The sequence below is a fragment of the Theropithecus gelada genome, chromosome 1 (genome assembly GCF_003255815.1).
Source record: "Theropithecus gelada isolate Dixy chromosome 1, Tgel_1.0, whole genome shotgun sequence".
Taxonomy (NCBI): Eukaryota; Metazoa; Chordata; class Mammalia; order Primates; family Cercopithecidae; genus Theropithecus; species Theropithecus gelada.
Window position 1 is genome coordinate 162,154,955 of NC_037668.1, and position 22,968 is coordinate 162,177,922.

Below are 22,968 nucleotides of genomic sequence, written 5' to 3' on the forward strand. Positions count from 1 at the left end.
ATCTTGTTAGAGCAAGTAAGAGGCTTTGGGGCTTGCCATGGTGGCTCAACGGTAGGGGGTGGGTGGCAAGATGACTTTATTTATATTTTTATTTATTTATTTTGAGATGGAGTCTCATTTTGTCTCCTAGGCTGGAGTGCAGTGGTACAATCGCGGCTTACTGCAACTTCTGCCTCCTGGGTTCAAGCAATTCTCCTGCCTCAGCCTCCCAAGTAGCTGGGACTACAGGCATGCGCCACCACACTCGGCCAATTTTTGTATTTTGAGAAGAGAAGGGGTTTCACCACGTTGGCCAGCCTGGTCTTGAACTCCTGACCTCAGGCAATCTGCCCACTTTGGCCTCCCAAAGTGCTGGGATTACAGGCATGAGCCACCGTGCCCAGCCGGCAAGATGACTTTAAAGTGTTATTCTTGACCTTTTCACACCGTCGAGTTCAAGCAGGGTGTTTTTCATATTACTTTATTTCCTCTACTGTGAAGCGTGTTGAAATGTGGAAGTTATTTCACAAAGTTAACACGGTCTTCAAGAGAGAAGAGATATACGTGCAGAATACACATGTACACCTACATACACACCTGTATATGTCGATGACAACAGCATGGAGGGAATGAACTTGTACATGGAGAAGGGGGCTTTTTTAAACTCAAAAGAAACCAGCCCATTGTGTGTGTGTTTGGGGGAGGGGAGCCTGTAAAGCCAATTTACTTTGAATCCCCTTTGGCTTACAGCTGCAGAGAGCAATGGAAAGCAGACATATTCTAGATTGGGCAGTGGGATGATGGTGATTGCGTTGCTGCTAAATGAGTCTGGGTTTGCAGGATCAAGGGAATGACCTCTCCCCTGAGGGCCTCATCAAAGGGGCTGAGGTTGCAAGCTGTGGATAAGATGCAGAAGGGGCTCTTATCCAGGCCGAAGCACCAAGTTGCTTTCGGCCATAACCCACCATAAGGCATCGACTTTAAGCTGGAGAAACCAGCTGCAGCTAGAAAAGAATGCGGCGATTGTAGTGGAGCACGAGGGAAGGAGGCTATGATGAAATGGGCCCTATTTTCCATAATTAGCAAAAGAGAAAGGTGAGAAGGAGCATAATGGGAATTTCTTGAAGTCAGGGACCCAGCTTAATCCAATTTCTTAAAAACCTCTGGAACATTTTTCATCCTAACTTGGGAGTGGGCACTATGTCTTACTCATTTCTAGAACATCCATCCCCTGTGCCTCCCACCAACATACACACGTAGGGGGCTGAGAAGGGGCAGCATCCCTTGGAGGAAGTTGGGGGGAAGGTGAAGTCGAGGCAGCCCTGTCTGGACCGGGTTCCACTTGGAGACCTGCCAAGCCGCTCACCTGGGCCAGGCATGGAGGGTGGGGAAGCCTCTAGGGGACGGACAGTCCATACAGAAAATAAATTACTCAAGGGAAGGGACAAATACTTAGGACTTGTCCTGTATTCGAGTATGACTTAAGGTGTGGAGCCCCAGACTCGGAACATGAGCGCCGGAGGGACCTCAGAGGAGCATCTTTGTTTTTTTTTTTTTTTTTTTTTCCTTTTTTGAGACGGAGTCTCACTCTGTCGCCCAAGCTGGAGTGCAGTGGCACAATTCCGGCTCACTGCAACCTCCGCCCCCCGGACTCAAGCGATTCTTCCGCCTCAGCCTCCCAGTAGCTGGGATTACAGGTACGCGCCACTACACCTGGCTAATTTTTTTTGTATTTTAGTAGAGACGGGCGGGGGGTGGGGGGGGGGGTGTTCACCATGTTGCCCAGGGTAGTTTCGAACTCCTGAGCTCAGGCAATAATCCGCCCGCCTCGGCCTCCCAAAGTGCTGGGATTACAGGCGTGAGCCACCGCGTCAGGCCAGGAGCATCTTATCCACCTCCTCGGTTTACAGATGAGGGAGCTGAGAAGGAACTCGTAAAGGGCATACAACAAACGGGAACCGACTGTGTCCTCACCTGAGCTCACTCACGATGGGAATGAGCCCAGCCTGGGGACGTTTGTGCCCGTTAGACCTTAGAGGGGAGCGACACCATGCATACGGTCCATGGTTATTCCATGTTGGCACCCCACGGGCCTCCTCCACCGAGGAAAATCATCCCAGGAAGAGGGCCAGGCGGAAGACTGGGGCCAGCTGTTACCCCCACCAGCCACTAGGTGGCACCCACGCGTCTGTCTCCGGGGAGGAGGCGCATTTTCAAACGTGGAGGGGCTTCTGGGAACTGTCCAGGTGCTCCGCCCCTTCCTCCCTGTTTCTCAGGAGCCGCCTCCCGGGGGTGGAAAAGGCTGGGCCGCGCACACTGATGGAGAACAGATGGCGGGGGCGGGGCTGCTGCCTCTTCCCTCCCCCGCCCTCACACAAACACTGAACGCTGCTCCCTAAACCCGAGGTTGGGCAAGGGGGCCGCAGGACCCATTGACGCCACGCGGGTCCATCCGGGCTTGAACCCCTCCCCTCTCCCATGGCTGCTTCCTAGTTCCTTGGGCCATTCTTCTCCTTGGCTGTTCCCCCTGAGGCCCAGCCAGGAGAGCGTGTGCTATGTTCACTCTGGAACAGGAGGGGCCCCCCTGCGCATCCTGTGACCGGCTGGCCAGATGCAGGCCCCTGCGGGAGCCCTGACCCTGCACCCCACCTCTGTCATTCCCTCGCTCCTCCTTCCCGGAGACCCGGGCCAGCAGGGCCGGGGCGATGTCTGGTGGGGGGGAACCGCGCGGCCGAGCAGCAGCTTTGCCAGAAGGGATCCTTGGCCCAGGAGAACTGGGTTTCTCGGCCTCTTTGAGCCAGAGCTGCCCAAGATGGAGGAGTCTCCAGGGGAACTTTCTGAACCTTACCTCCCGGCTGCTTGCTCGGCCAGAACTAAGATCAGATGTCAGTCCACGGCCCAGATGTACCCAGGAGTGGCGGGTGGGGGAGGAGAGAGAAGGGGACACCAAGTCTTTAGACACATCTGTGTTTCTGGAACAAAGGGAAACCACAGAAGGCCAGGAGTTTGGGTGTGCACTGGGTGTCTTTCAACTGGGTGGGACCAAACCGAGCCCTTGGAAGTCTCGCTCCTGAGGCTGCAGAAGAATAGATGGTTTTTCCCTGCCTCGAGGGTGGGATAAGGGAGGCAAAGCTGGGAGCAAGAAAGGGAGAGAGAGAAAATGAATGGCGGGCACAGGCGCCTGGGCCCCAGCCTTCAAGTGCGGTCAGAGCAGATCCGGTGGCGGAGTAGGGTCTAGATGACCACGGACTGCAGGAGGCGGAAGCACATCATGAGGTCCAGCGGGATGGGCGGCTTCAGGTAGTTCCCATCCAGCCGCAGGTATCGCAGGTGTGGAACGTTCTCCAGGTCTGAGGAGAAGTCATGGAACGCCACTAGGTTGTTGGGGCAAATCTGGGTTCCGTTGATTTCTACGGAAAAAGAAGACGAGAAATCAGCAGGGAGTGGAGGCTGGCGGCCAAGATGAGGAAGCGGAAGGGGGAGGACACCCGAGAGCAAGGACTGTAGACTTCTCTCTGAAACTGGCTAGCTTTGGGAATGTGTGATCATAGATGAGCTGCCTTGACCTCCAGACTCAGTTTACTCATTTGTAAATTGAATTAAGTTGGAATTGATCAACAACTGTTATTACAAGTTCACTCTAGAGAATTGGAAGTAAATTTTGAACTGGGCCTTCAAGAATAGGTAGGATTACAACAGGTGGAGACCTGGGGGATGGTGTTCTGATAGAGGAATCTTTGAATGAAGTTGTAGAGGCCAAAATTCTGCTTGTGGGCGAATCTGGGAATAGTAATAGTGCAATGTGGTGTACTGAGGAGAGTAGTTAGGCTTTCAAACAGTCTTTCACTAAGAGGCTTTTGGTCTCTGGTCTGAGGAACGGCAGTGAACGGGACTGTCTTTATGAGAGCAATATTATCAATAGGATACTTGAACCATGGTATCCTGGAGTGTTAAATCTGGAAGGGTCCTTAGGGATCCCTATGTTCAGGTTTATGCTGTACAAAGATGAATCTGGCTACAGTGTGGAGAAGCTATGGAGTAAGGTGAGATCTGAAGCCAGCAGATGGATGTGAAAATTACTCTGCAGGTTTTCCTTTGAATTGGATGTGAGACATGAGGATGGGCAAAAGATGGTAACTGAAATAGGGATGACAGGAAGAGGAAAGAAGGTCTGGGGAGGGCTCTGGAGCCCCAGGGACATGATGAACCTACTGATTCTGAAGGGTCTGTGGCCTGAGATTCCATTTCCTCCATCACATCTTGTTAGATGCCGGTGGCACCAGGCATGCCAGCATTTAAATGAACTGTTTTATTCTCCCTAAGCCTTGCCTCACTTATTTATGGAGGAGGAGGAGGAGGAGGAGGAAGAGTAGGCATCATCTTCATTGTAATTGTTTTCCTCTTCCTTTTCCTGCTCTTTCTCCTTCACCATTGGAGTAGCAGAAGGGCCCTGACACAGGGGTTTTCTCTTATGAGCTTGGGGCTGGCTGTTGCCTAGCCACACTGATGCTGAGTTCTTCAATCTGTGAAATGGTAAGAGTGGTGCCTGCCCTGTAATCAGGGGAGAGAATGTTGGCAAAGGCATTTTGCAAGCTGTTTGAGGACAGTACCAGTGGCAGCATTACGGTCATTGTGAAGAACGTAATTGTCACACTGACCTAGGCCCCCACTTAGCCCATTCTGTCTGTGAAAGACACAGGAGACAGGCTGGATGGGGTGGGCCCATGTGGGTGAGGTGTGAGTTCTCTCACTTCAACCTTAGAAGGCTGGGATATCTTCTAGCAACCTGTTCTTCCATAATCTGGTAGAGACCTATCAGCCATTTATTAATCAAGGTATCCTTTCTGTCTGTATTTTGGCCTCATAGCTTCTTGGGGGTAATGTGTTTTATTTTAGTGTACTGTCTCCAGGGTAAAATTAGACAGTCTTCCCCTTTTCCCTTTTTTTATTTTTTTTTTTTGTAAGATTAAAAAAATCCTCCCCTACTTCTTGAAATTATCCCAAATGAGCAAACAGATCTATTCGCCCATTGTTGGTGTCGGTAGAGACACCAACAATCTCCCTCTCATTCTTTGGCTTGGAACCTAAGGATCCCCAAATATCATTCTAAGGGTCCTTCTCTTCTCCCTGAATCCCTCTCTTTCCTTCTGCTGCTGCATCCCTTGTGTGAATGTAGGCTGATTTTGTTCAAGGACCAGAAAATATTATTTCACTTCTAAAACTTTCTGCTGATGCTCTGCTCAGAGTTGAAATTTTTGATTGAAGCAAAACTGCAACTTCCAACCTCCTCTCCTGGGCTGCAACTGATACTCCAAGTTCAGGACCCTGTAAATGTCAGTCAGGCAAACTCTCCCTTAAGTCCACCTAAACATTGCACCCTTCCGGATAGATTCAGAAAGCACCAGCATACAGACCTTCTTTTCCTGACTGCCACATTTTTACCAGTTGTGTACCCTGAATAAAAACCCAGGCTCAGGGTTGGGAAGAAGCATCCTCCCACAGGGGCAGGTTTCTACAGAGGGCCGGCCCAGGACATTTCAGGATAGGTATTTAAATGTCTCTGTTCTGTCTTTAGTATTATGTCCGGGAGTATATTCCATGTCTACCCTACCTATAGATCCAGTTGCCAAGGAACTGGGGCTGAGGAAGGATGGAGGAAGAAAACCTATGTCCCTCCAGGTATGGTATTCTGGGCACTTTCTCCGTATTAAACTATTACGTCTTCATATCACCTTCGTGAAAGAAGGTATTATTACCATTCTCATTTTACAGATGAGGAAACTTCCCAGAGAGGTCAAATATCTTTTCAAGGTCGCCCAGATAGCAAGTGGCAAGGCCATAAATTGAAGTCCAGTGCCAAAGTGGATGCTTTTTATACCACCCCACCCTGAGACTCCCTAGAGAGGGTGGAGGCGCTACACAAGCCAACATCCTTGCCTTCGGCCCCACCCTGGCCCACCCCACTCACTCTCGATACTGTTGTTGTTGAGGTACAGGTGTTCCAGCCTGTTGTTGATGGCGGGCACACTGCTGATCCTGTTGTGCGACAGGTGGAGCACGAGCAGGTTGGAGATGTTAAAGGAGTTCTTGGGGAGTCCCCTGTCTGTCAGCTTGTTGTAGTTAAGCCGAATGAAGGCAAGATTGGGAAAGCTCTTGAAATATCCGTTAGGGATGGTCTCAATCTTGTTGCTGTCCAGGTAGAGCTGGTGAATGGCGGTAGGGACCCTGGGCGGCATCTTTCTCAGGATATTGTGGGCCAAGTTGAGCTGCATGAGGTTCTTGAGGCCCTGAAAAGTGTCGGGCTTGAAGACGCCGTCGCTCAGCCTGTTGTGCTGGAGATCCAGGAGCAGCAGGTTCTCCAGCTTGCTGAAGACGCCAGGTGGGATTCTGGAGATGTGGTTCTGGCTCAGCCTCAACTGCTCCAGGTTCCGGGGCAGGGCCGAGGGGACCTCTTCCAACTGGTTCTTCTCCATGTAGAGGAACACCAGGCCAGGCAATTTCTCCAGCACCCTCTGGTCTATCTTGCGGATTCGGTTGTTGTCCAGGTTAATCCATCGCAGGCCTGTGGCATTCTGGAAGGACTCCAGCGGGAGCTCAGTGATGAAGTTGTTCTGGAGATAGAGGTAATGGATGCGGGGCGGGATGACAGGGACCTTTCGCAGGTTGCGGCTATCACAGTAGAGGGCAGATGGGAAATCAGGGGGGCAGTAGCATTCGCGGGGACAGTCAGGGAAGACAGATGGAGGGCCTGGAGGGAGGGGAGGAGGCAGGTCTGTTGGCTCTGCTGGTTCATGAGGCTGAGGAAAGCTGGGTGTGGGCCTGGGCCTGGGCCTGGGTCTGCGCCCGGGCCCAGTCCCGGGTCTTGGTCGTCTTGTTGACTGGCCTTGGGCCACCGAGGCCAAGATGAGAAGTGGGAGGAGCCAGCAGAGGGGTGACCTCATGATCTAGGTGATGCACCTGCAGGGAGAAGACACAGGAGGTCATTAGCCTTGGGCCCTCAGTAACTAGATGTCATGTTTTTGAAGCCAGAATTGGGCAGAACTAGAGCTCCAGGGAAGATGGGCAGAGCTTGGGGAGCTGTAGAAGCATCTCCTTGTTTGCCTGTACCCAGCAGGTGAGGGAGTAACAAGGGTTTGAGGCTCTGGATTCCTTGGCCATTGGCTTAGCCACTTGATGTGTTGAGCCTGCTTTGAAGAGGGCAGGGGGCATGCTGGTAGAAAGCACACTGGGGGCCGGGCGCGGTGGCTCACGCCTGTAATCCCAGCACTTTGGGAGGCCGAGGTGGGCAGATCACGAGTTCAGGAGATCGAGACCATCCTGGCTAACATGGTAAAACCCCATCTCTACTAAAAATACAAAAAATTAGCTGGGTGTGGTGGAGGGCTCCTGTAGTCCCAGCTACCCTGGAGGCTGAGGCAGGAGAATGGCGTGAACACGGGAGGAGGAGCTTGCAATGAGCTGAGATCACGCCGCTGCCCTCCAGCCTGGGCGACAGAGTGAGACTCTGTCTCAAAAAAAAAGAAAAAAAAAAAAAAGCACATTGGGCCCAGGCTGGGGCTTGGGTGGTGGTATACACACCTGTAATCCCAGCACTTTGGGAGAGAGACCAAGGCAGGTGGATCACTTGAGGTCAGGAGTTCAAGATCAGCCTGACCAACATGGAGAAACCCCGTCTCTACTAAATACAAAAAATTAGCAGGGTGTGGTGGTGGACACCTGTAATCCCAGCTACTTGGGAGGCTGAGGCAGGAGAATCTCTTGAACCCGGGAGGAGGTTGCGGTGAGCCGAGATTGCACCAATGCACTCCAGCCTGGGCAACAAGAGCAAAACTCTGTCAAAAAAAAGAAAGAAAGAAAGAAAGGACACTGGACTTGGAGTCAGGAGTCCTGGGGCTTGTCAGAGAAGATCCTTAACCACTCTGGCCCTCAGTCCTCCCATTCACAGGCTGAGAAAATCATCAGTGTCTTCATGAGAGGGATGTTAGGATGTATGAACCATAGTCCATAGTTAGGACTATGAACCATAGTCCTGGTTAAATCCAGAAAAGTCCTTAAAGATCCCACAACATAGTGGTTTTCCAACTCTGCCTTCGTTTCTGTGGAGCACCCCTGTGGGGAGGAGACTGAGGAGATAGATGGGCCTGGGGTACCCTCAACCCACCCCTGTGTCAACCTCAGCAGCTCTCTTTTTAAAAAACCTATTATATATAATGAGGTTTACCCAAAGCATTCATTTGGTGTGGGGGGGAGGGGGACATGTTTCTTTGCTAAAAATGGCTTGAAATCCACCAATCAACTCAGCCTGTTGTGCTGGAGATCCAGGAGCAGTAGGTTCTCCAGCTTGCTGAAGACGCCAGGCAGGATTCTGGAGATGTGGTTCTGGCTCAGCCTCAACTGCTCCATCCACCAATCAACTCCAGACCCCACCGTTTACAAAACTGAGGACTAGAGGGAAGAAGTGGCTTGCCACGGCCAGGATGCTATTTAACAGCAGACCCAAGAACCTAGGCCTTCGACAAGAACCAAGGCCTCCTCCCTTCCAGAGGAGAGCTAGTGGGATCTTGGGAAGGGAGGGAAGTGCTGCCGACACCTTTGCATCCACCCTGGCTCACAGATGCTCTGGGCCTCCTCACCCCTCTCCCCACTCCCTGCACTTGGCTCAGAGAACACTCGTCTTTGCCATTGGGAAATATGCCAAGAATGTCTCCCCAGATGTGGAGGCTCCCAGGAAAGTAAACAGGGAAGGGATTGAAAGATGTGGAGAAAACACTTTCCTTTCTTTTGATCAGATATTGCTTCTCCCATATCCTTTGGAGTTGGTGGTATTGAGGTGGGATATCAAGAAGAACCTCCCACTAGCCTCAGTGACATTGAAATATGGAGCTGAAGGATGTTTTGGTGTTGCCCTCCTTCCCATTGGCCCCAATGACCCTCCAGATAAGGCCATGTGGTTTGAGTTGAACTGAAACTGGGGAAATAACAACAGACTCATGGCTGCAGACAGAAATAGGCAGCTCCCACGGGCATCCCCCTGGCCTAGGCTAGGAAGGGTCCCTGGAGGGGATGCCCTATACCTTCCCCTCTCCAAGGCTATCATTCCTATGACACCCCCAGCCAGGATCCCCATTCTCACATTGCTTCAACTGGCCCTCCTTGCCTCTTCCTCAGAATTGGGGTGCCCCTTCCATTGCTTCGAGGTCTGGACACACGGGGGATGCAAGCTTCTCTGAGATAGGGTGGGCTAGAGTATGTCTCCAGCTTGCGTCTGGACCCTGTGATCACTGTGCTGATTCAGACACTCTGCCTCTCCTGCCTTCCCTCTGAACCCATGTCAGTTTAGACTCTTTTCTTGCTTGACCCAGTGCCTGGCTTCTTGCTGGCTTTGATCAAAGGAAGACAACAGAAGCCACTCACAGCTGCTAAATTCTAGGACAGATGCTCAGAAGCTGAATGTGACAAGAAACTGGAAAGAGAAGAGCTTAGCCATGGATGGGTGGAGGGTGTCTCACCACAGGTTATGCGCATGGACACACACACACACACACCCTTGACCCCCCAGTCTGCACACTCTCACACACACACCTGTCCAGGTCCCATCACATAAGCAAACTCACTCACTTATCCTCTGTGTGCGTATGTGAGCCCTTATGCAGTTCACTGAGTATCGGAAGGAAAAAAGGAAGGCAGGAGGGAAGGAGGGCAGAGACTGTCCTTCAGCCTCTGTTGCTTCTCCACCTCCCTCTAAGGTGGTCTCTTCCAAGGCAGGCCTCTCCATGGGGGTCTGGAAGGCCATTTTCCCTGGACTCCTATCACAAAGGATCTTGCAGTTAAGTTTTTGGCTTAATCTGTTAAGGATGTAACATTCTCAGAGATACATTGCAAGGATTAAAAAGAGAAGGCATTAATTGCAAAACTTTAAGCTTGAGTCTTGTTGGCTGAACCCTACTTCACTTGTAATTGGTGAACTATGAATTAACATTGTGTAAGTTCTGTTATTTTCTGGAAAACAGAACAGTCATCTTGCATATAAATTAAGGGGGTGGTTAAAGCATTAGTATTCTAAAACAAACATTTCTAAAAGCCTCAATTTTTGTGCCCTGATTAAAAAAAATTATTTTCTAATCTCTCAGAAGCCTAGAAATGAGCAAGAAATCTTTCATACTATGAGAAACCCTGTCCCAAGGAGGCTCCCAGCACTGGCGGGGGTTTTCCTTTATCCCTTCATTGCCTTTGTCACTGAAAGCATATGCCAGGGACTGGGCAAAAATTTGCCCAGGGCTTCCAGCAAAAGCAGTGAGGCATCGTGGCTGTGACCTGTGCGGGGGGGGGGGGGGAGCGGGGGGTTTCCTTGGCTCAGTGCCAGGGCAGCCCTGGTCTTCATCATCAGGGGTGAGAGTAACAGGCAGGTCACTCATAGCTCCACCCAGCAGGCTAACCACGCATGCCTTCTCATCCACAGTAAACGCAGGCCTTCCTCATCCCCGTGTGCAGCACCAGACCCTTTGGGCACTTATCTTTTCACTAGTCCTCTGACCTGTTTACATTCCAAACCTCTGGGCCTACCCAAGCTGCTCCCAGAGCCAATAGGAGGTTCCCCGGGAAATGCTCCCAGGAGCAAGTTTTGTGGGGAAGCTGAACCTGCTCTCCTCCCCTTCCCTCAGCCCCAGGGCTGAATCAGAACCATTCCAAGTGCAGGGATGCTTCTCTCTTAAGGAAATAGCGTTCATTTCTAAGGCTTTTCTCATGGGGTGATGCCTTTTCCTGCTGGAGCTTTGCTGTGAGGCAGGATGAGAAGTTGTCACAGCTGACAGCACAGCCATTCTCTCTGGCAGGGCTCCGTGATGTCCTAGGTCTCTAAAACCAGAATCCATGTGACAGACTGAGGGTACCTGGACTCCATGGGTAGTCATAGTCCCTCCTACAAAGCCTCAGAGCCTCACTCTATGCTCCTGCCTTCTAGAAAATTCTGTCCAATCATAAGATTCCTTAGGATGGGTCCATGTGTGTTTTTAAATTTTTCTTATGCTTTCGCAAGTGCACCTCTCCACCCACAGCTTTCTACTGGGCTTTACTCATTGCTCAATCAGTGAAGGTTTGTTGACCTCCTACAACAGCCAACTGCATGCAGTTCTGCTCTCCACCATCGGTTCTGGAAAAGCTGCTGTTTAATGGAAGAGAAAAGCTATGCTTTGCCCAACCCAACACTCACTCTCCACGTTTGAGAACGTTTCCTAAGAGAATCTTAATTTCTTTTTTTTCTTTTTTCACTTTAAACAAAAATGAGATGGGGGTCTCACTATTTGCCCAGGCTGGTCTTGAACTCCTAAGCTCAAGTGATCCTCCCACCTCGGCCTTTCAAATTGCTGGGATTACAGGTGTGAGCCACTGTGCCCAGCCCCTAAGAGAGTTTTAAATTCTAATTTCAATTCCAATTATTGTGGATCTGGGCTTGACTCCTGGCTCTGACTCTCCAACCCAGGCTTCTCATCTGTGTGAGGATCAAACGAGATCATGCATTTGAAGGCATATTATAAAGTGCAAAATATCTGCAAGTGGCAGAGGCTTACTTACTCATTTATTTGTGTATAAAGAGCAGATTATCCAGAGAGACGCTTTGATTTTTTTTTTTTTTTTTTTTTTTTTTTTGGTGATACAGGGTCTCCCTTTGTTGATCAGGCTAGAGAGTGCAGTAGTGCAATCACAGCTCACTGCAGCCTTAACCTCTCTGGGCTCAGGTGATCCTCCCTTCACAGTGTCCTGAGTAGCTGGGACTACAGGCATGCGCTACCACACCGGGCTAATTTTTGTCTTTTTTGTAGAGATGGGGTTTTACCATGTTGCCCAGGCTGGTCTCAAACCCCTGAGCTCAAGTGATCTGCTCACCTCAGTCTCCCAAAATGCTGGGATTACAGGCATGAGCCACAGCGCCCCATGGACTCCTTGATTTTTAAAGTGAGATAGCCCCCTTCCCTATCTCTCTCATTAATTTACTGTTAAAACCCAGGACTGGTGGAATGTTTCTGCTCAGAGCAGGGATGGGTGGAAGTCCTGATGGATTGGTCAAGACATTAGGAGCAGCTATTTAAGGCTAATTGGCTTTGTATGGAGAGGTTGAGGTTGGGCTGGGAATGAGGTTGGGTTTGTCTCCCAGGGCTAGTCAGGGTTAGCAGCAGGGTTACTCTGCACCCTGAGCTGGCATTCTTTTTACTTGTCAGATCTCCGGTCTAATTGGTCACCCCTAAGCCTCCATGCCTTGACCCAGAGCTACCCTGCGGTAGAGAATGGGGCTGCTTCTGACCCAGCACTGTGCCTGTGAACATTGGAACATCCCTCTCTGTTTTTTGCCTTCTTTCTGTTTTCAACCTAGATGTCGAAAGCCATCCTGCTCTCTTTATCTCTTCCTGTAGTCCAGAAGGGGGTTGAAAGCAGAGAGAATCAAGCAGTCTTTGCCAATTTATGAGCACAGTTAGCAGAGGAGTGAGCCTGAAGCCCTTTCAAGGCCCCCATTAGGGCTGATAGGGTCCTGAGATAACAAAGGAGCCTTATGGGGGCGTGATGACTTCAAGATGCCCCTTTCTAGGAAGGTGAAATGATAGAAGGATGAGCTTGCCTGGGGCAGTGGGAGGAGAGTCTGCTAGGTGCATACTAGTTAGAAGAGAAGATTCTCACCCCTCCACCATACCTAGTGATATGAACCCTGTTCTGGGCCTCAGTTTTCTTATCTGTAAAATGGGAATAACAGAATCTTCCCTATACCTATATTCCTTACCCAGTTGTCAGAAGCAAGTGTGGTTAGCAGCTTTAAAATGCACTACAGATCAAAAAGTGCTAAAAATAAAAATAACACTATTATGGAGAGACCATCTGTCTCCCCAGTGTCTACCACAAGGCAAAGTGTAAACAGAATGAAGATTTTCTGGCCTCAGGCCACTAGTCTAGAAGAGCAAGTTTTCCATTCTGAGTGGTGGGGAAGAAACCAGGGTGAGACGACTTTTCTCTGACAGCCTGCCGCCTACCATATCCTTCTCTGCCCCTGCCACCCACCATACCTTCTCTGCCCCGCTCCCCACCATATCCTTCTCTGCCCCGCTCCCCCAGCATCTCCAACCCTTGAAGAAAGCCTAGAAGAGTGTGTCTGATGCCTTGAGTGGTTATAGATCTGAGACCCAACCCTGCAGTTCTTCAGATGCTTAGCTGGGTAGGCTTAGGCAGGGCAATTGCTTTTCTCCTCTGTAAAATGGGCATATTAACACATTCTTTTCTGTTTTGAGAGTTAAATGAGTCAATACACGCAAAGTGAGTGTTCTGTGAATGTTAAGGTTTTGTTGATATTATTTCAAAGCAATGGGGTCTCTTTTCCTCCAGCCTGGCTAGAGGGCAGCCCCCATGCACTGCTCAAAGGCAGGGATCCTTGTGGGTGGGGTACCAGCTCTTCCACACAGAGCAACTTCCTCCCCTTTGTGGCTTTGTGAGATCACACTTGGGTCTCGGAAACAACTAATTGAGGAGACTCTGGAAGCCCCCAGCCACCTAGGGAAAGCTTGTTCTGTCTGTCTTTTTTTTTTTTTTGTCTTTTTTTTTGTCTTTCAAAATGGCTTTATTATTTTGCCTTCCCACCAGCAGTAAATGAGAGTTCCTGTCATTCACTACCTTCTCACCCATGTGTTCTGCAACAGGTGAGGGGACACTGGCCAGAGAAGGTGCAAGTCTGCCTTCCTCAGCAGGCCGTGGAGTTCCACTGTGATTCGTGACTTCTCCCAGCCTTTTGCACCCACCTTTTTGCCCCTTCCAGCCTTGAAATGCTTCACTCACATGCCTGATAAATGGGGTTGCCCCCTAGGGAGGTGGAGGGGAATAAAGAAAGTGTTCAGCCCACCCTCTGTGAGAGCCCAGACAGGCGGCTGCTGGGCAGGAGGAGCAGGGCCTAGAAGGGTCAGGGGAAGAGCCCAGCACGTGCTTCTGGGGTCCTGGGGCAGGCAGATGAGCAGGTGAGGGGAAACAGAAGCTCTGTGGAGCCATCTTGGGGGAACTTTCTGATCGGAATGTTTCTCTGTGGTATATATGGCTGCTTGTGCTTGCAAGGAGGAGAGAGTAAGACAGCCCTACCCTGTTTACTCCCACTCCCCAAAAAAAGGGATGGCCTATTTGGGACACTCTGGAGCTCCTTTTCCAGGACACAGTCCTTCTGCCCAGCTAATGCTGCCAGAGTCTTGAGCTTAAAAATTACAGCAAAGCTCTCTCTCAGGCCCCTGATTCTGAAGCCCTGGTGGACCATCAGAATCTCCTGAAGTATTAAAACACGACTCCTGGGTCTTGATTCAGTAGATCTGTAGTAAGAGCCGACATCTGTATTTTTACGGCCTTCCACACTCCTCCCTCTCCTGCCCTCAGGTGATTGTGAAGATCAGCTGTGTGTGGGACCCTGATCTCCCTCTACCCTGCCTGCCTTGGGACAGCCCCTCTCTATTAATGGAGAGAAATGGGCAGGGGAGCAGGAGAGGGACCACCCTTCAGTTTTCCCCTCCCCAACTGCTTAAGGAACTGCCGCCTTTTTGTTCTTTTTTCTCCTCTGCCACAGGACCTTTTGCCAACCTGAATGGTTGGAATAATTTCAGAATGGCTTTAAAGAAAAATATTTTTCTGGCTGCCTGCAGGAAAAATAAAAAATAAAAAATGAACTGTCCGCAGAGCTGGGAATTAGGACCTGCAAGGATTGAGAACTGGGTTGCTTTTCTTTCTTTCCAAAAGCCAAGTGGTTTGGACCAGTGAGACAGAAATTCAAAGCTGCTGAGAAGACCCTGTGCAGGTTGGAAAAAGCCACTTTTCTCTCCCTCCTACCCAGTCAAGCCCTAAATAATGAAGAAACCCTTCCAGCTCCCACTCTTGTTTATCTCCTCCCTATTCAGCCCGGACTTGGGATGCAAGATTTTCTTCTGGCTCTGCCATCTCGACGGAAAGACGTACTTTGCCGTTGTTCTTACAGCTGGGGAGGTGTGTGAAAGGGCGAGAGACAAGATGCGGGGAACGTGTGTGCCTGTGTGTGTGTGTCTGCTGGTATCTGGTGACGATGAGGTCTAGCTCTGCATGTCAGATGCAGAGGGCAGAGGTGAATGGACAGGATGTCTTCATTTTGTATGGCCATGTGGGGTGGTGGTAGTGAAAGTGCAGCCTCCGTGTGATGTGTGTGACTTCCACAATGTGTGACAATACACAAAAGGTGCAAAGAAATGGGTTCTGGAGTCCAGTTTCTATGGAAACACCTGATCTGTAGAGACACTTTGTGCAGCGTGGCTCACTGTGCTACAACAAACATCTGTAGCAGGAAAGCTTAACTTTTGCAGCAGGCAAATATAGGGGTATAGAGTGATGAAAAGAAGAGGAAGAGGCTTAGGAAAGAAATTAGGAAGACTAAATTTGAACTCATTTGAGAGAAGAAAGAGGTGGGAGGAAGGAAGGAGTAAGAGGATAGAGACCAGAGCAGTAAATGGACAGATCAGGAGGAAACTTACTGGATGGAAGATTCTTCCGAGTCTCCTGCCCATCTCCCGAGTGGGCTTACCTGCACACACCTGCCTCTCCTCTCAGCTCTGAGTTTAGTCCTCCTCTTCCACCCCCTCCCTTCGGCGGAGCTGTGGCAGCAGAGAGCCAGCTAGAAGATCTGATCTCCCAGTGGTGTGTGCGTGCTTGTGTTTGCCTCACTTTTCTTCCACCAGATCCTATTGGGGTGGGGAGGTTAGCTTAGTGGGAGGGAGGGGCAGATCTTAGGGAGGGAGGGGAGGAGAGGAGGGAGGAGGGAGGAGGGAGGAGGGAGGGAGGAGAGGAGAGGAGAGAGGGAGGGAGCTTGGGAAAGGAGGAATGACAATAAAGTCTTTATTTGGCAGCCAAAACTCCCAAAGACTTCATCCACACACCATTCCCACTAACAGACTCATTTTTAATAACATTTCCTTCTGCTGCTGCCGCTTCTGAAGAGGGGTTGTTTGACCCATGTTTGGAAAACAAGCCAAATTAACAGAGGGAAAAGGCATGAAAAGCAACCTCTGTGTAAGCCAGGACCGGATGGCTGGGTCCAGCACTAGCCTGTTTAATTCCTCCTGACAATTGCCTTGCCTTCTGGGGCCATTGCTCCTTGGTGTTAAATTCCTAAACCAGTGAGGGGTTTGGGATGCTTCCTCTGAGCAGTGACAGACTTTCCCTAAGTTATCTTCTCCAGGAGGTTGCAAAGGGAGTGGAGTCTCAAGCTGGCATAGGAGGTAACTTCGGTTTGGCTGCCAGAGCTGTTCTGAGAACCAGAGAGGGAGAAGTCTGGCCTGAGTTGCACAGCAAAGTTAAGGCAGAATTAAGATTTAATGTAAGACCTAAAGTCACTGTTCCTAGCTCATGTGGACAATGCAGTGGCTTCTTTCAGCTTCTCTATATCACACTTAGGTGAGATTTAGGGGCTGTGTGGTCATCACACAAAGTGATGGGAAATCGAAATTTCCCCCGTGCACATCAACACCCCAGAAGACCCATTCAAATAACACCATTACCTCTAACAATCCTCTAACAATGCGCCTCAGTTAAGAAAGCACAACACACTTGCAGTTCAGTAGACGCCCATCAAAATTTCTTGCCATGACTGGGCACGGTGACTCATGCCTGTAATTCCAGCACTTCGGGAGGCAGAGGCAGGTAGATCACCTGAGGTCAGGAGTGCGAGACCAGCCTGGCCAACATGGTGAAACCCTGTCTCTACTAAAAATACAAAAAATTAGCCAGGTGTGGTGGCAGGTGCCTGTAATCCCAGCTACTAGGGAGGCTGAGGCAGGAGAATTGCCTGAACCCAGGAGGCAGAGCTTGCAGTGAGCCAAGATCGTCCTGCTGCACTCCAGCCTGGGCAACAAGAGTGCGACTCTGTCTCAAAAAAAAAAAAAAAAAAAAAATCCTGCCATCCCAGCTGACTACTTAGAAAATGCAATGCAATTTTCTTCTCTATTATTGGTTCCACGGAGAGCTGCAGAGCCCAGTGACAGGGAACTGCCTGCCTGCCCTCCCCAATATGGGGTAGAGGACAGAACATTAAAATTAGGGTCTGCAGCCCTGGGCTCAACCACTCACAAACTCTGTGATCTTAGGTGAATCACTTGATCATGAGGACCCTCAGTTTCCTCATTTATAAAATGTGGATAATATTGACCTCACAGGGTTGGGAAGGTTAAATATTGTAAATGTGAGAGCACTTTATAAACTGGGAAGATAGTAGGGTTTAGGAAAGGGATTGTGGTGAATGGTAATCAGCCTAAGGAAAGAAGGAAAAATAAAGCCCAGACCTTTCTCCAACCCCCCTTCGACCCCAGATCTCATGGCTTCACACCCTGCTGGTGAGGTCTTGCTGGAAGGCAGCACGGCTCCTCTCCAGGTTCACATTAACCGTGGCTCTGCCAGGCTGCTCATGCGCTTCAGTTCTCATGCAGATGGGATATGGCGTCTTCTGCAGGCTGGGAACATCAGACCTCAAATTTGCTTGTTTCCCTTTGTATGATGGGTGGTAGATGATAGAGTGCACAAAAAGACTGGCCGGGCACGGAGACTCATGTCTGTAATCCCAGCACAATGCGAGGCCAAGGCAGGAGGTCAGTTGAGCCCAGGAGTTCAAGACCAGCCTGGGCCACATAGGAGACCCCATTTGTACAAATAATTTAAAAATTAGCTGGGTGTGGTAGTGTGCACCTGAAGTCCCAGCTACTTAGGAGACTGAGGTGAGAGGATTACTGGAGGCCGGGAGACCAAGGCTGCAATGAGCTGATTACGCCACTGCCCTCCAGCCTGGGTCACAGAGCGAGATCCTGTCTCAAAAAATGAGGTGAGCAAAGTACAGTGAGGTGCAGGGAGGACGGGTAGAGTGCCGGTGGGGATAGACACACTATAAGGAGTGTGGACAATGGGTAGGGGCAGGGGTGTCACCTGTATCCATCTGTATGAGATCCATCCAAATCCCAAGAGTCTATGCCCTTGGGAGTGGATGGCCAACTTCCAAGCCCTGACCAAGCCAGTTATCTCCCTTCCCCCCTCTCCTATCTCCCACATCCCACGCTATGCAGAGAGAATTGGAAGGAAGTATAGATATGGCCAGCAGGATATTCAGGAGTGTCCACAATAGAGTTTGCTAATCAGTGGCTTGTGGACTTAATATAGCTTGAGTACCTAATTTGTTTTTGACAGCACATTAATGTTTTAAAAGTTTTGTGGAAATTTTAAAACGTACACATATTTACACAGGATAGTATTAATATCCCCATTACCTAATACCTAGCTTCAACAATTACCAACTCATGGCCAATCTTGTTTCTTCTGTGTTCCCCACTCCCACAAACGCTACTGGTATATTTTGAAGCACCGATTTTTTTTAAAAATGGATTTGAACACCTTAGGCAGGACAAGCACTTTCCAGTTCAACACAGTCACCATCCTCGGAGCCAGGGGGCCAGGTTCTTGTCCCGTTGCATGCTGTGTGACCTTGAAGATGTCCCTCTCCCTCTCTGACCTTAGTTTACCATTTATAAAACACGAGGTTGTACCAAAAGACCTCTCAGTGCTCTTCCAACAATAGTGTGAAGAGAGAGTATAAGGTTTGGGGTTAGGAAACCTGGATTAAGATGTCAACTCTGCTGTTCTCTAGCTACCTGATGAGCAGGACTCAGCACCTGAGTCTTGGTTTTCTCATCTGTACTTGGAAGTTAACAACCCCGCCGCATCTCCCTCCCAGGGTACACCCAAGATAACACGGGGATCACCGAAAGCAATGGTAGGGGAGTAGTTTGTGATTCACTGGCGTCATGCACCCTGGGACCATGTGAATCCTCCAGGAAGAGCCTCCTTTACTCTCCTAGAGTCTCGGGGACACCAGTGGTGCGTCTTCAACCCAGGGGAGGTATTTATCTCTTGCTGGTGTGGCCAGAGGACAGTCGCAGGCACATGATGTGAATGCTGGGGCTTATGGTGAGAAGTCCAGATACGCACATTGCTGCTGCTACTGCCGTCTGGTCCTGGGAGAGGGCTAGGGGCAGCAGGGTTAGGAGACAGAATGCAGGGAGGGCCAGGCAGCAGAGGGAGGGGACTCTCCAAGATGGTGGGTTTCAGCTGCATTTGCAAAGTCGAGACCTGCCCACACTTTCCACCCAGACTGAAATCCATCTGGGGGGCTTACCATTTCTTTGACCCTCACAGTAATTGCTGCCTTGGTTACAAGCAGTGAGTGCTTAAAGCAAGAGAAGAAAGGACACAATTGTGTAATACTCTTTCCATAGAAGTACAGGAGGGAGGTACTCAAGCTTCCCACCTCCCCCATGGTGGTCCTGAGACTCTGCCGGGAAGGAGCAGTGTGGGCCTGAAGAGTCTGGCTCTAACTGCTCAGTGGTCATCAGGACCCACAGAGGCTGGCCCTAGATAGACCCTCACCCTGTACTAGTTGAGGCTCCCAGTCCAGGGTGGCTGGGATCTGGGCAAATGCGTAACAGGGGAGAAGCTGTGTAAGTCCTGTGGCAGCCCGTCCCACCCTCCAGCCTGGGGGGCCTGGGTTGCCTGGGGTGAGTGGGCCCCTGCTGGGCAGAGACAGCATCCTGTTCATCATGGTATAAGCCACAGCACCCACCAACGGCTTGGCACACCCTGGGTGCTCAGTAGGGGTCTGTTTCATTGAATTTAAGAGGGTTGAACAAGGAGATTCTGTCACCCTCTTTTTTTAAAAAAAGGTGATTATTTTTTGAATAGGTAACACATTCTCGTGATTGAAAATCTAAGAGGTATAAGAGCTTGCACAGGGAAAAAGTCTTTTTCCTTGCCTGTCCCCTCATCACTCAGTTTCCCCCAGAAGACAGTGCACCAGTTTCCTGTGTCTTCACAGATTTATTTAATGCACATGCTAGTAACAAATAAGCAGCTATGCACTTTTTTTTCACTTAGTGGTACAGGTAGATTTTGAAGATGATCATATTGGTACTTTTGGTGATTGTTTCTCTGCCCCCACCCCCCAATATTTATTTATTTGAGCAGTCTCTCTTGGTGAACATTTGGGCTCCTTTAATTAATTAATTAATTAATTAATTTTTATTTTTTTTGAGGCTGAGTCTCGCTCTGTCGCCCAGGCAGGAGTGCAGTGGCATGATCTCCACTCACTGCAAGCTCCGCCTCCCAGGTTCACACCATTCTCCTGCCTCAGCCTCCCATGTAGCTGGGACTACAGGCACCCGCCACCGCGCCTGGCTAATTTTTGTATTTTTAGTAGAGATGGGGTTTCACCATGTTAGCCAGGATGGTCTCGATCTCCTGACCTCCTGATCCGCCCGTCTCGGCCTCCCAAAGTGCTGAGATTACAGGTGCGAGCCACCGCGCCCGGCCTTATTTTTTGTTGAGACAGAGTCTCCCTTTTGTCGCCAAGCTGGAGTGCAATGGTGCAATCTCTGCTCACTACAATCTCCGCCTCCCAGTTTCAAGTGATTCTCCTGACTCAGCCTCTCAAGTAGCTGGGATTACAGGCACCCACCACCAAACCTGGCTAATTTTTGTATTTTTAGTAGAGATGGGGTTTCACCATGTTGGCCAGGCTGGTCTTGGTCTCGAACTCTTGACCTCAGGTGATCTTCCCGCCTTGGCCTCCCAAAGTGCTGGGATTATAGGCATGAGCCACCTCGCCTGGCCTGGGCTCCTCTTTTTTTTTTTTTTTGAGATGGAGTCTTGCTCTGTTGCCCAGGCTGGAGTACAGTAGCACAATCTCCGTTCATTGCAAGCTCCGCCTCCTGGGTTCATGCCATTCTCCTGCCTCAGCCTCCTGAGTAGCTGGGATTGCAGGCACCTGCCACCACACTGGTTAATTTTTTGTATTTTTTAGTGGAGACGGGATTTCACCGCGATAGCCGGGATGGAGGGCTCCTCATTTTTAAGGTATGCAGTGCTAAAGTTGGAGTCTCACAAACTTGGTTGCAGGCCTGGCTCTGCCTCCTCTCCATGCTAACGGGGTGGCCTTGGGCTACACAGCCCTTCCTGAGCCTCAGTTTTCTCCTTTTATGTGTCAGGTATTCAAGGCAGTCCACCAGCTCAGTAGTGACAGAAATACATTTTATCCTATCATTTCACTTCTCTAATTTCTGGATCCAAGTGCTCATTTCACCGGGACAGTGGAATACTCCACCTCAGTCCTTGGTACCCATGGGGGGCCTCCCAGCAACTTGAGGCAGGTTTATTCAGTGGCAGCCCTAACAGGGATGGAGAGTGTCTGTCGGGAGGGGACGTACATGGCTCCTGGCTGATGCTGCTGCGGGGCGCACCCTCCATCCCACTGAGGCCCCTTCTGGCCGAGCAGCCCTCTGACACTTCCTAGGCTGCATGTAGGGGACAGGAACTTTCTGCAGGGCTATTTCCTCTCTGGAAACATGCTGGCTGCCTGGCACTCTGCCAGGGGCAGGCTCTCCCATTCCCTCTCTCAGGGCTCTCATTCTCCTCCAGCTCAACCCCTTTCACATGCATATTAAAGCCAGGGGCCCTTTCTTTTCTGGGGAAAGAAGTTTCCATGTTCCCTTTTCTTCCGGCCAAGACACTGTGTCTATGCCCAGAAGCCCCCAAGAACCTAGGCTTATGGAAAATGAAGCCAAAGGCACATGCAGGCGGCTTCTGCTTCCTGCCTCCCCACAGATCTGATGTGCTTGTTTCCGTGAGAGGGAGGGACAGGGCACAGGCAGCAGAGGAAGAAATACAACTTATCTGTCGGCCACACAGTGAGCACAGCTGGACCGGAGAACCCCTAAATCCCTCTCTGTGAATTGTCGTGATCCTGTTGAGGGGTTGTCGGCTTGTGGACCATCAGGGCAGTCCTGCGAGAGAGGGCTGTTGACACCTGGTAGGAAGGAGGGTGCTGATACACGAATGCTATAGACATGGCGTGTAGGCCTGAGTGCAAAGGCTACACCATCAGCTGGTGTTAGCAGACAGCACTAGCCTGGGGCTGTTCAGTAAGCACTGCTCTGGGCTTCCCCAGGTCTCCCAGAAGCCAGGGCTCACGTGAGTAGTGATGGCATTTTGCCTTCCAAGGTGAGGTCCTCCTAGGTTCTAGGGTCTCCCAATCACATCATCCTGAAACCCCAGCCTAATTTAATTTTATGTTGTAAAAGTCACAAGTCACAGCAAGTCACAAGCACCTGAATCAAATATCCAGGTTCCAGGTATCATGCTGAGCAAGCTTCCAAATGCCATCCTGCTCCATGTAATAGATTATAGGGTAATGACACTGCCTCACACAGGCACAGTCCCACTGCATCCTGTGACGATGGCCAGCTATGGACATGTGTGGTCAGTTATGCCCCATGTCACAAGGTCTAGGAGGGCAGGAGCAAGGCAGCCCTGCCAGGGACCCCCACACATGACCTTGGGGGATCCCACATCCATATGTGCACCAAGCAATGTCTCTAAATTGAGTAACAGTAACAATAATAAAGCCTCTTGAGAATTATTATAGGCAAAGCACCCTTCTTAGCCCACTGCATGTACCAGCTCTTTGGTCCTCACATAGCTCAATGAGGCGGGGACTGCTATAATACTCATTTAACAGGTGAGAGACTGAGGCACAGTTAGTTTACATTTCAAAGGTCACAAATCTAGTAATGGCAGAGATAAGATTTGAACCCAGGTTGTCTTCCTACAATGTTCTTGTTTGTGTATATGTATACTGTTGTGATGAATAAAATGCAAATTATTTGAAATCATCTTTAAATTCATGTAACTTTGTGTTATTACGTATTCATTATCATCACATACTTTTTTTAAGTTGAAAAGAAATCTTTATACTTAAAACTGTTAAGAACCACTGATCTAGGTTTCAGTTACTCCTTCTTAAAAGACGGAGTTGCTTTCAACTGTTCTCTTCACCCCGCTCCCCACGCCCCAGACTCTCCAAGTCCAGTCAGTTCTATTTCCTCCATGGCTTGACAGCTGGCCGCCTCTCTCCTGTCATGGTAC

General features: G+C 50.0%; 1 protein-coding gene across 2 annotated transcripts; it reads right to left on the reverse strand.

Moving 5' to 3' along the window:
- Positions 1-444: 444 nt before the first annotated feature.
- Positions 445-15,719, reverse strand: PRELP (proline and arginine rich end leucine rich repeat protein). 2 transcript variants are annotated; one of them, XM_025401688.1, is made up of 3 exons: positions 15,549-15,719; positions 5,948-6,936; positions 445-3,389 (listed from the first exon to the last, which is right to left on the reverse strand). In XM_025401688.1, exons 2-3 carry the CDS (start codon positions 6,918-6,920, stop codon positions 3,214-3,216), a joined length of 1,149 nt encoding a protein of 382 aa, XP_025257473.1. In that variant the 5' UTR covers positions 6,921-6,936; positions 15,549-15,719; the 3' UTR covers positions 445-3,213. The 2 variants fall into 2 exon arrangements, with proteins under 2 accessions (XP_025257473.1, XP_025257464.1); XM_025401679.1 differs by having other exon boundaries at positions 15,539-15,719.
- Between the last annotated feature and the right edge of the window lie 7,249 nt (positions 15,720-22,968).

Excerpts from the sequence above, each read along its gene's own strand:
- PRELP (XM_025401688.1), bottom strand. The coding sequence starts at position 6,920 with ATGAGGTCACCCCTCTGCTGGCTCCTCCCACTTCTCATCTTGGCCTCG. Across the intron at positions 3,390-5,947 it reads CAACAACAACAGTATCGAGA|AAATCAACGGAACCCAGATT; the intron begins GTGAGTGGGGTG and ends CTTTTTCCGTAG.